This window comes from Musca autumnalis, unplaced genomic scaffold (assembly GCF_047663935.1).
Source record: "Musca autumnalis isolate F117 unplaced genomic scaffold, ASM4766393v1 scaffold_4, whole genome shotgun sequence".
NCBI classification, from domain to species: Eukaryota; Metazoa; Arthropoda; class Insecta; order Diptera; family Muscidae; genus Musca; species Musca autumnalis.
In genome coordinates this window covers 152,950,859-152,964,078 of record NW_027411977.1, presented here as the reverse complement: position 1 = coordinate 152,964,078, position 13,220 = coordinate 152,950,859, and the positions used below count along the sequence as shown (strand labels likewise).

The following is a 13,220-nucleotide window of genomic DNA, read 5'->3' as shown; positions in this document are numbered from 1 at the left end:
AAACCTGCATTAATTTCTTTCAAGTTTGGTCCTTATTAAAAGTTGTCATGAAGTGTCCTTATTATTTCTCACACACCAAACTACGACAATTCGCATAAAATATAAAAGATAAATAAAATATGGTTACAAGCAATCAAAATATTTTTATAATACTTTTCTTAACATTTTAAGAAAACAATAAATTTTATAAACTAATGTAATTTTCACTTTTTTAGTCAGTTTTCAATGTAATCTTGGTTATGGATTGAAGTGTCCTTATTATTTTTACACCACTGTACATATATGCCAAATTATTGCAATGCTATTCCATTTTCCGAAATGCCTTTTCTTGAATAGGATTGTTATTTTTGAACGTAGAAGCTTGAAATTTTGCAAGGGCATGTGTTTTAGTTTTAGATTCAATCAAAGACGTATTTTATTTATTTATTTTTTTTTTTTTTTTTTGAGATACGTCCTCGGAAATTTATGGTGACAATATGTAATAACACGCAAAAATATTTAATAATCGAGAAAAATATCCGAATTTATCTTTTTGAGTTTTTTTAAAAATATGCAAAATACGAGTTCTAGCAATCATTAGGATTAAGTAAAACTAGCGATATACTCGTTAAACCCCTAACTAAAATTACTCCGTATCAACATACAATTTTTAAAGTTCCTATTACTTTATACACAAAAATTATGTTTGCCTACTACTTAAAAAAATGCGTACACCAATTCGCACATTCTGAAGAAAATGTGCTTATTAGAACATCACACATCGTTGACTCCATTCACTTAAAAAATCCATAAATCAATTTGCTAATCTAATTCAAAAACCGCGAATTCAATGCAAATAGGCATTTTGTATTACAAAACAAAATTACAGCCCCCAAAAGTATGCTATAATCAGGCATGTCACAGATTCCGATCGGAATGGTTTCAATTCCGTAATTTCATTTCGATCGTTTTTGTTTTAGCATCTTCAGATTTCGATCGATTTGGTGAATTCCGAAAATCGTATTATTTAGTATAAATATGGCAAAATTAGAGGAATCAAAAGAAACAAATAAAAAACATATGATTAGAAAATCTGTGGAAGAGGGAATTGTGAAAAGATTGTGTTAAAAGAATGTTTGTGTGCGCAAAAAGAAAGTTAAGTTTTATAGAAAATTCGATTTTTCTATTGTTTCGGTAATAGAGGCTCAAAATAATCAACATAACACTGAACAAACACCTTGTTCGAGTTTTTTGTTCTGTTTTTTATCTTTGCTTTATTTTATCATTCGTAATGCCAGGTTGTTTAGTGGTTTTCATTAAAAAATTGTGTGGCAATACTTTGTTAACATTGAGAAATAATGAAAATTTGCGAATAAAATGATAACAAATATGAATTTAAATATGGTTTTGTTAATAAAACAATATTTTTATTATTTTTAAGTGTTTTTGGAGTGTTTTAAAGTGACATGCTTCCAAAAAATTACAATTCCACTTGAAAAACCAAAAGTGGTTTCATTCCGAAAAAAATTTTTCGTTTTTCGGTTTCTGAAGAAGCTAAATACGGAATCAATTCCACTTTCGATCGGAATTGGTTTCTGTGACATGCCTGAATAATTTGGTGTAACTAATTTCGAATTTCGAAATTTCAGTCCCATGTTTTGTTGTTCCCACGTCGTTGAGAATATGGAAAACATGGGAATGGGAAATTTTGCTCCCATGGGAAACAGTTCACATGGGAATGTTCAGAATAGGGCTGAATATTTTTATTATTTTTAAGTGTTTTAAAGTGACATGTTTCCAAAAATACATTTCCGCTTGCAAAAACAAATGTGATTTCATTCCGAAAAAAATTGTTCGTTTTTCGTTTTCTGAAGAAGCTAAATACGGAATCAATTCCACATACGATAGGAATTCGTTTCTGTGACATGCGTGTACATACAGGGGCATGTTTTGATCAATTCGTCTGTATATTCCATATAAAAATTCTTTCTTACCCCCTGTTTTTATAACTATTTTTTGTTCGTTCGTCTATATTCGTAATAATTTGGGCATCCATAGCTCAGTCCCTAAATGGCATGCAGACCTAATTCTTCGTAGACACGTTCTATAGTTAAGAATTCCTCATTCAAAGATCAGCGTTCCACATTTGCGCTAAGGCGAGTAAATCGATCTACAAAATTTGACAATTCGTGTGACAACAATATTTTTTTTTACAAAAACAGGGGGTTAGTTGAAATTAACAAAGATGAAGGCAATGTTTATTAGATATATATTTTTTGGGATTTTGATAGTTTTATAATAAACTTATAACTATTTATTACATACACAAATTTAAACGAATTGTTTTCAATATACAGGGCAAAATAGTAGGACTCAGGACTTTAACAAGTGTTCATGTCGACTGATTATGTATATTGATTATTAGATCTGCTGTTAACGATAAATACTACAAATGACTACGTGACGGAATCGTGATCGTCTTTATGCAATAGAGATGATTAAAGAAATAAACAATGGCATGGCGAAGTGTTTAGAATCCACAACGCCTCCCAAATGTTAGTCTCATTTGAGCGATCAGTCTAAGTCATTGGAACTAACGCCTGTGTAAACTGGTTCGTCTGATTCTGTCTTTTTCGTAGCATCATCTCCTTTTACAGGCGAGTCTTTTGCATTTTCAGAATCGTCATCATTTGCATCGGCGGCATTTGGTACCCATAGCCCAGAGTCTACACAACGTTTCATATGGTATTTTGCTTCCTCGACAGGCATCGCAGCTATTGTCTTTTGCAAAAGTTCAGTATCGCGACTTTCAAAGCAAGCTTTCAGTTCCTAAAATTAAAAAAAAATTGCACATTAGATACAAAACTCAAGAGAAGAATCAAGTCTTTATTACATCTGGCAAAGTTTCAAAGACCTCAAGTGGATCTAAACCGCCAGGACCCAATCTAGCTTTGCGTTCCTCTTCCTCAGCTTCAGCCATCGCTTCTTTAATTTTTTCTTGTGCCCTCTTACGAATACGCTCTTTAAAGGCTTCGATTTCGCTTTCAAACTGCTGACGATACTCAGGCATGCAATTCTGTATTTTGGAGAAGAACGATCCAATACAAGCTCTTGGATCCACATCAAGCTGCTTTGCCAGCTCCAACATATACTGCATACATATGCACTGATGAGCCACATGTGCCATGAGCTCGTGTTTTTCTTCCATTTCTAAATTGATAGACCATATAACTAAATAGTTGGCGGTCTCTTCGCAAACCAAATGTGGATGCTCTGTAAGGAATCTTTTGGAGTCATCATACTTTCTCATCATACCAAATTGTTTACATAACTTTTCATTTTCTTTCACAAAATTTTTCATTTTGGCCTCACGTTCTTCTTCCGTCAAATTTTCATCATTTTTACGTGCCGGTTGCTTATTGAGAACAGTTTTTTCAAAGCCAGGTTTACTAATTGTATCGACATTCCAAGGCATCTTCTTCTCCTTTTTAATTAGTTCTTCCTCCCTGCGATCAAGGTCTTTGCCTTCTTTTTCAAGTTTTTCAAGCTCTGCTTTTAGTTCTTCTTCAGATCCTTCCTTTTTCTTCATTCGCTCCTTGCAGTCAACCATACGGGCTTGCCACGATTGTTTAGTCTTCTTGAACTCGTCCTTCTCCAATTCCAACTCTGCCATACGCTCAACCCGAGCCTGATGGCGCCAACGGAATAATGAAGGTGTATCAATATTTGGATGGGTATCATCTTCGTCATCCGAAATCTGGAAGTGAACCAATATCAAATATACCACCGCCCACTTCTATAGAAACAAAGTCTCTTCACACGCTTACCTCGATATTCTTCCATTTACTATAATCGACCATTTTAAAGTATGTGATAATACACTTCTATTATATTGCTTAAAAACGCAGGGAATATACGCTGCAAATAAAATGTGAAAAAATTTCCGGCTTCTTTTGTTGATAGAATTTACTGGAACCCAATTTGCGACAATACACTAGAGCTTGCAAACAATCGATGGTATAATCGATAAGTTCTTTTTGCGCCTTTACCGATAGTAGTTCATTCTATCGATTATGCGCGTATTTACACATTCGCTTCGCACATATACAAGGTAGAGCTGGCAAAAAATCGATGGCACTATCGATAATATCGATTATTTGTTAAAAATTCAATATCGATAGATAGATTTGCCTATCGATATTATCGGAATAAAACCCTATCCTGAAATCTATTGAAATAAATAAAAATTTCGCTGCTTTTCGGATATGTGTGTGTAAGAAAGTAAGTCCGTAGTCACACGTACACATATTTAGGTAAAATAAAATGTATTTTTTACATTTTTTATAAAATAAAAGCAGTTGTTTATTCTTCTTCACATTTCTGTGAACTACTTTTGCATAATTTCAAAAAAATCATTGACATTTCCGCCATTTTCATCTCCAAATTAATGGCGATGACAACTTAACGATACTATCGATAGCAATCGATATTTTAAAACATTATATCGAAAATATCTAATGTTGGGAATATCGATGGTTTGCCAGCTCTAATACAAGGTAGGCGGTTTTTACACGAGCGAAAGATGCTCGTCCAAAAACATGTGTTCCATTTGATTCACATTCGTAATTGCAGGGTTGCGCTGTTGATGTTATTTTGAACAAGAGCAGAAGTACGTTTTTACATAAAGGTACCAACAATAAGTATTTAAGTATTGTACTTGAAGATTTAAATAAGAGCAATTCTTTTGAAAATTATACAATTAGTAAAAAGAATGGGTTAAAATTTTCTATAACCATTCATAATAATCATTGATGTGAGACATTGGTACCTGTGGATAAAATTATAAAACCTGTGTACCTGTCGTGAGTTGTTCTACCCTAGACAGACGACAGAGTTAATTTGCATTAACAATTCCTTAATTTGCATTAATTTTTCACACTGACAGACAATAGTTTCTGCATTTATGAAACAGCTGTTTCTGTTGTTTGTACCCAGCAGACCATTTCATAAAGCTTTACAAAAGTTTGCCAAAATATACGAAACAAATATATGGTCTGTTCCACGACTGCAAGAATCTACTAATTTTTACAATTTTTTCCGATAACATAAAGGAAAAATTGTTATCGTAGTAAAAATTTGTAGATTCTTCTGGAACAGACCAATACTGTCTGTCATTGACTTTTTCACCACGATAAAGCAAAAATAAATTTAATTTATTCGCTATATTTTCGAGTTTTCTTAGTATTATAAAATTGTCGCAACACTGTAAAGAAACATTTGAAGAAGATATTCGGGGCAATCATGAATAAAGTACAGTACACATTGTCAGTTTTGAATGACGATTTTTTGCAATTATCGATAACTGTCCAACCGTCCAGCAACCACAAAATATTTTGTGGTTGCATGACAAAAATGAACGGCCACACTAGCAAGCAACAACAAAGCTGTCATTCAAAACTGACAATGTGTACCCAGCTTAAAAAATCTGTGCGGAATTTGTTCCCTTTCCCCAATTTCACAAATTGTTATTTCCATATTTATGTCCAAAAAGGGAATATTTTTGTTTGTTTTAAAATATAATTTTTAAAGATATTTCACTTTTTAAAATTATTTTCCGTGCGAAAAATTTCGAGGTAAATAATCACGTTTGTGAAAATAAATGGCCTGTTCCCGTACTTTATAAAGTGGTAAAAATCGTAAAAGTTGTAAAAGTCGTAAACGATTTTCATATAAATTTTGTGTACGGGAACGCAAAATGTGTAAAAGTGGTAAAAATTGTAAAAACTTTTTAGTTCTGGAACAGAGCTAAAAATTTTAAAAATAGATTTGATAGAAGGCGATTTGAAAGAAACGCGAAAATTTCTGATATGTTTTCCTTTTTTATTTTCATAAACTTGGAAATTTCACAAAAGACAATTGATTTTCAAAAGCATTGCCATATTGAAATTGCTAAATTCAGTATAAATTCAGTTTGATTTTGTGCATTTAAAATGGGAATAATGTTCCAATTAATTTGAATTAAGGCTGTTAATGCAAATTAAGACAGCCGTCTGTCTAGGCTATTAAAGAATTGGATATAATTTATGAAATAGGGAAATACCTTAAACTCATAAGTCATTTGCTGTGTTCCAGTACTTGCAAGAATCTACTACTTTTTACTACGATAACAATTGGTCTGTTCCAGTACTACACATTTCTACACATTTTTACTCCGATAACCGATTTTTCCTTTATGTTATCGAAAAAAATAGTAAAAATGTGCAGTACTGGAACAGACCAAATGTTTCCTTTATGTTATCGGAAAAATAGTGAAAATTAGTAGATTCTTGCAGTTCTGGAACAGACCATTAAAGAGCAGTACACATTGTCAGTTTTGAATGTCGATATTTCGTAGTTATCGATAACTGTCCAACCGTCCAGCAACCACAAAACATTTTGTGGTTGCATGATGAATGACAAAAATGAACAGCCACACTAGCAAGCACCAACAAAGCTGTCATTCAAAACTGGCAATGTGTACTCAGCTTAAGGTAGAAACACAATGACTTTTGTTGCTTGCTTCACGCTCAATTTCTATTAAATGAATAAAGGCCAGGTACTACCTAATTCAAATGCTATTTTGGATTTCTTTATTCCTTTACACAAATTTAGGGCTGGATAAGCATGAATTTCTAATTTGGTCTGTTTCAGACCTGCAAGAATTTTTACTACTTTTCCGATAACATAAAGGAAAAAATGTTATCGTAGTAAAAAATAGTAGCTTCTTGCAGGTTCTGGAATAGAGCAATTGTGTTCTCCCTTTTAGTTGATACACTAGGCAATTTTCCTTGCTGCAATTGTCAGTTTGTAGGTGAGTCCGTGTTTAGACGTTCAAACTGGAAAGGCAAATTTTCTTTTCAATTTCATTTTAAATTTCATCGCAGTTAAGACACGCAAATAATGTTTGTGTAAAATTTCTGATTCTTCTTCACACACATTTTTTCGTTCGATCATTCCAAGGCAATACTAAGGCGATAATGCTTATAGAAATTAAATTAAAGTTCATTAAAAATTAAATAATACATACGTATATGTTTACTATTAATTTTTACAGATAATTTTTTTGTTCAATATATTTTTCATTACAAAAGTTTTTAATTCAAAGTTATGCGTTGTTGTTTATTTGCCGGCGGAGAAAATAAAATGAAAGAAAATGCAAAAAAATCTGCAAAGAATAAAGAAACAAAACAGAATTTGAGAGTACAGGGGTGTGTGTACCCCCTCTTATTCCTCTCTACTCACTCGCCCATAAACTCAATTTTCTTTCCCATTAACTTTGAACATCTAAACCAGAATTCGGCACCTCTTTTCTCGCGAGCAAGAGCTTCTCTCTCCACTCACTAATTGAAAAAACATGTACTGACAACAGTGTTGCTCAAATTGTTGTTGATGTGTGCCGAATGCTGGTCTAAACCAAATGTGTTCTTCTTTGGCACGGCGGTGCCGAAGTTTTTCGGCAATTAACACACATACGACCCGAATGCATAGAAAGAGCGTACGAAAGAGGGATAATGTTTTGATTTGTTTTTGTTTTGTAGCGTGCGTGTATAGAAACACAATAACACACAGTCATAAGTTGCCAATAGTTTGAATACACTCACATTTGGTCTGTTCTCTTCTTGGTCACCCATGGTCTAAACATGGACTGAGAGAAAGTGTTGAGAGGCAAAGGGTTACCATATCCCTCATCTCTCTCTCCTTCAAACTTACAATTGCCGCAAGGAAAATTGTCTAATGTAAATATGGACTTAAAAACTGCTCAACAATTATATGGTCTGTTCCAGTACTACAAGAATCTACTATTTTATACCCTCCACCATATGGAGGGTATAATTAAATTTGTCATTCCGTTTGTAACACATCGAAATATTCGTCGGAGACCCTATAAAGTATATATATTATTGATCAGCATAAAATTCTATGTCGATTTAGCCCTGTCCGTCCGTCTGTCTGTTGAAATCAAGATACAGCTCGCAATTTTAAAGATAGAGAGTCAATATTTGGTAGTAAAGTTTTTATTACTTGCATGATGGTTGGTATTGAAAATGGGATATGTCGGTCCACGTTTTGATATAGCCCCCATAGAACGGTACATCCCGATTTTAAGTATTTTTAAGGTTTTAGCTTCATTATCCTACCAAAATGGCTGAAATTTGATACATGGTCTTCTTTAGGGGTATAAAACTTTCCCCCAGAATTTTGTCGGTATCGGTCCACGCACGTACACGAACTAAAGGCCTGGGTATATAAGCTGCCTCGCCTGGTTGCCTTGCTTTCCTGCTTCATTTCTGACATAACATAAAAAAAAAGAATAAAGAAGGCTGAGCCAATTTCGAACTAGGTTGCCCTTTTCTTCTTTATTCTTTTAGAAATTTAGAAATGAAGCAGGAAAGCAAGGCAACCAGGCAGCTTATGTACCCAGGTCTTACAGCGTGTTTTTGTAAAAAGTTTTTGCCCATTCGTTCGTCGATTTCATGAACGACGACACAATTTGGTTTTCATAGCGATTGACGTTTGTATTCTTGTGACAAACAAATGAAAGCTTTTTATTTTCTTTTTTTTGGTTTTTTTTTATTAATTCATATTTCATAATTTCAAAGTCCGAGGATCACATTAAAGAAATTAAGTGACAACTAACAATAAAAATAAAAAAAAAAAATAAAAAATGAAAGTGACATTAATCTAACAACAAAATGAATAGTACGTGCAAAACAACTTTGACGGCCAGGATAAGACATTTAAACAAATAGGCATTGGGATAACTATACCTCTGTTCCTTTACGTGCAAGAATCTTCATGTTTTTTTTTACTTTTTACTCGAAAAGCGTTCCTTTACTTCAGACACCATAAAATTTCATGTGGGACAACTTTTACTACTTTTGCCGGTTTTGCCATTTTCAAAAGTAAAGGAACAGACCATATATTAACTACTACAGCTCACTAATGACAAAACAATTAGCGAAAATAGCAGTTAATATATCCACAATACACACAGAAAAACTACTAAAACCTACTCGAATAAACGAGCAAAAATAGTTCTAACACAAAATTGAACACAACATATTTTACGCGTCATACAAAACATATCCTTACTATCAAGTAAAAAAAAACTTACAATAAAAAATTTTAATCACAATAAAGAGTAAACAATACAATATTTTATCATAAGTATAAAAAAGTAAACAATGAAGGCAATTAATTTAGCCATAAAAAAAAATTTAGGAAAGAATTAATACTACTTTCGTAACAAAATCAGACGAACGAATACGTCAAAAATAAACGAATGGAAAATACCCATCGTTTTGAATGAAAATTAAATAATTTGAGTAATAAAAGGCACAAAATAACTGGAGGGGAATGCAATTTTATTTATTTCCTTAGTCTGTGTTAGACACACAAATTTCTCGGGAAAGTAAATTGAGTTTTTTGGGAGAGAAAAGAGCTGCTCAATACTCTTTCCTACCCCCTATTGCCTAAAAACTGAATTTACTTTCCCGCAAAATTTGTGTGTCTAAACACGGACTTAGAAGCACACGCGATATGTACATCCGTTTCTTTATATTAGGTCTGTACGATAACCAAAGAGATTGTACAAATTTGCACAAACTTTTACAAAATGCTGTTCGATAACAAACTTGTAAAGTAAAAGAGAGCGAATTTGGAGACAATAGTGAGAGAATTTTGGAGAGTTTTGTTTATAAGTTTTTGCAAGGAACATTTTTCTTATAAGAACTTGCAAGTTTGATCAGCTGATTTAAATTCGAATGTTTTGTGGCGGACTTCTTGGCAAAAACATAAACAAACTTTTGGTTATTAAAATAAATAGAAAAAAAGGGAAACATATTAAATAAATTATGGATAATGTAAATAAAATATCTTATTTTGTAGTTTGTGTTGACTACTTTTTATTTTATTATTTATTTATTTAATGTTTTCCTCCAACTTCTTCTACAAATCACCTGACTTCTTGCATGTTTTTTCAAACTGCTGTTCGATATCAATCTGCAAATGTTTAGCTTCGAGAGAGTAAAATCGGTGGAGAGACGTTACTGAAAACTTGCTGAGTACTTGCAAGTAGTTTTCGCTTGTGAAGTTATCGTACAGACCTATTATCACAATTATTTTTGGACAAATTTGTCCCAATTTACATTAGGCGAGTTTACTTGCGGCAATTGTCAGTTTGTAGGTGAGAGAGGGTGCTGAGAGGCAAAGGGTTACCATATGCCTCACCTCTCTCTCCTACAAAATGGCAATTGCCGCAAGGAAACTCGCCCAATGTAAATTGGGACAAATTTGTCCAAAAATAATTGTGATAATAATGATAATAATATGGCTTGTTCCCGTACTTTATAAAGTGGTAAAAGTCGTATAAGTTGTAAAAGTCGTAAACGATTTTCATATAAATTTTGTGTACGGGAACGCAAAATGTGTAAAAGTCGTAAAAATTGTAAAAACTTTTTAGTTCTGGAACAGAGATATAATTGTGTGTGTTCGTTTACTCAACAATTTGTACAAATCCAGTAACTTCTTGTAATCGACTAAGGTCTTTTGCATTGTACTGTAGAGTAAACGAACAACATCCAGTAACAATTCGTACAAATTTTGAGTAAACGAACACACATATTTTTTTTCTTATTTTTTGTTTGTCATCTGTTTATCGGGGTTGCCATCAAGTAACACATTTTAGTGCAGATGACAATGCAAAATTAGCAAAATAAGTATTGTAGCGGCCCGTTTCACTATTTATTACAATATTTTATATCATGACTATAACTAAATACATATTATTATGAAGATAAATAATGTTACTTAACATCTTCTTTTCAACAACATTTATACATATGTATCTTAACGTCATTCTCATGTTAATGTTAACGTCCAATGTTTACATCCAATGTTAAACGATGTTTCGTTACAGAGTTTAAATAATTTCACTCGAAGGAGCAACTAAATAACTTTCTCATTTACTCAATAAATATGCTTCTTCTTCTGAACTTAACGAACAAGTTATTATAATTGTTATTGCATTGTTTTCGTCAATGTTCTCACAAATATTAAACTTAACGACAATATATCTGTTTGTTTTCTCTTTTGCTCAATTGTTCTCAAACACTCGATATTTATGCAAAGTAGCTATTACATTGTTACAGATTGCAGATCAATATAGACTCAATATTTGTTGTTACTTATCGTATTAATATATTAACGTACATTGAATAGTAGATAAGTTCTAAACGATGTTAAAGATTTTAATGATGTCCAGCTGGTCATAGAAATGATTTTTATTCTTTCTATTGTGATCGAGCTGCAGACCAATAAAGTGGTAAACTTGTAAACAATTTGTTTTATTTGGAAAAAACCAATAAAATATAAAAAAATAATATTCTCTTAGACATTGGAAGCCTTAAGGCTACATTGCAATAGAGAAACTGAGGACGAATACTGCATTGCGACTTATTCATGTCCCAGTATAAATCAATAAAATTTATAAACAAAATCAAAGGGAAGTTTTCTCCTAAATTTGGATATTTCTCCCCTTACAACTGGCGCCCCAACGTGAAATAATTATTTGAAGCTGAGAAACAATTTTTGCGCCTTACAACTGGCGCCCATCGTGAATAAAATATTTGGAGCTGAAATATAAATTTTTGCCTTACAACTGGAGTGAATTTTTGTTAAGAATTTGGTCATTTTCGCCATCAACATCGTTGTTGTGTAACAAAAGTGTTCGTTGTTTGGTTGTGTCATCAAAGCGTTGTTGTTCAACACAAGAAACTTCAACTAAACTGCTGACTCCTGCGCATAAAGTGTTGTTTGTTGCTTTAAGAAAATTAACGAGTGTTGAAAGGAAGTTATTTGGAGAAAATTAGAGTTTTGTGGAAATTTATTGTGGTGGTTATTTGGTTCTTGGTAGAGAAACTAAGAAAAATTAAAATGCCGAGAACAACTATGAATTATATAAGTGCCATGATTCCCCTCGCAGAACAGGAAAATCGTTCTGACGAATTTAGCTCCCCAATAAATTCCCCTAACCCCCAATCTACTCTTTCTACTGCACCATCTGGTAGCAAGCAAAATGCGGCATCAAACCAATCTAATGCGAATTCTTGTCCGTCCAGCTCAGCTTCAAGTAATGCCCCTGTGAGTCTCAATATCTCCGATTTGAGTCAGCTGTCTTCTTTAATAGGAAGCATTAACGCTCGTCAGGAGATAAAAACAAGTTTCAGCTCATGTAGCTCGCGTTTTAATGGTGGTAAAAATACGTCAAAAGTAGAAGACTTTATAGCGACTATCCTAGTTTTCAAGGAAGCCGAAAATGTTTCGGATGAAAGGGCCCTTCGGAGCTTTCCACTTCTTTTAGAAGGTTATGCATCCTCTTGGTGGCAAGGTGTCCAGTATGAGGCCAAAACTTTCAGCGAAGCCATTGAACTACTTCGAAACGCGTTTTCTCCCCCAAAACCAGATTGGAGGATCTATGCGGAAATCTTCCAAGATAAACAGCGACCATATGAGTCGACTGACGCTTTTGTTTGCCGTAAAAGGAGTCTTTTCGCTCAATTAAAAGAAAGGCTACCTGAAAGCACAATTATAAACATGATCTTTTCGCAGATTTCGATACAAATTCGGGAAAAAATACCTCGAGAGAGCGTAAAAACTTTCCAAGAATTGCTTTATAAAGCACGGGACATAGAAATGTCCATAAATGAAAGTAAAATGGCCACTTCGTCCCATAAATTTGATGCAAAGGAAAAGTCTCAGTCACGTTGTTCGTACTGCAGAAAGAAAAACCATACAGCTGACGTTTGCTATAAACGCATCGAGATGGAAAAGCGGGGAAAATCCGAAGAAACCAAACTCAGCTGCTATGGATGTGGTGCTATTGGTTATTATCGTTCAAATTGTCCAACTTGTAACAACCGAAATGTCATGGAAAGCCCTAAACTTTTGGATTTTAATAGTGTACAAACGACAATAATTGGCCACAACGTACCTATAGTAGACGTCAATGTCAATGGTCTCAAAGGTGAAGCCTATTTAGATACCGCCGCTAGGACTAGTGTTGCCGGTTATCACCTTTTCAAAAAACTAGTGGAGATGAAGGAAGAATTTCAAAAAGTGTACGCCGAAATAACATTGGCTGATGGAGTGGTACGAAAAGAAATTGTTTGTTCCACTGTCGTCAAAATTATGATCGGAAAAAG

At 33.4% G+C, this 13,220-nt stretch overlaps 1 protein-coding gene across 1 annotated transcript; it reads right to left on the bottom strand.

Moving 5' to 3' along the window:
* Positions 1-2,209: 2,209 nt before the first annotated feature.
* Cdc37 (cell division cycle protein 37) lies at positions 2,210-4,087 on the bottom strand. The gene is made up of 3 exons (XM_073981517.1): positions 3,807-4,087; positions 2,873-3,736; positions 2,210-2,808 (listed from the first exon to the last, which is right to left on the bottom strand). Exons 1-3 carry the CDS (start codon positions 3,837-3,839, stop codon positions 2,554-2,556), a joined length of 1,152 nt encoding a protein of 383 aa, XP_073837618.1. The 5' UTR covers positions 3,840-4,087; the 3' UTR covers positions 2,210-2,553.
* Positions 4,088-13,220: the final 9,133 nt, after the last annotated feature.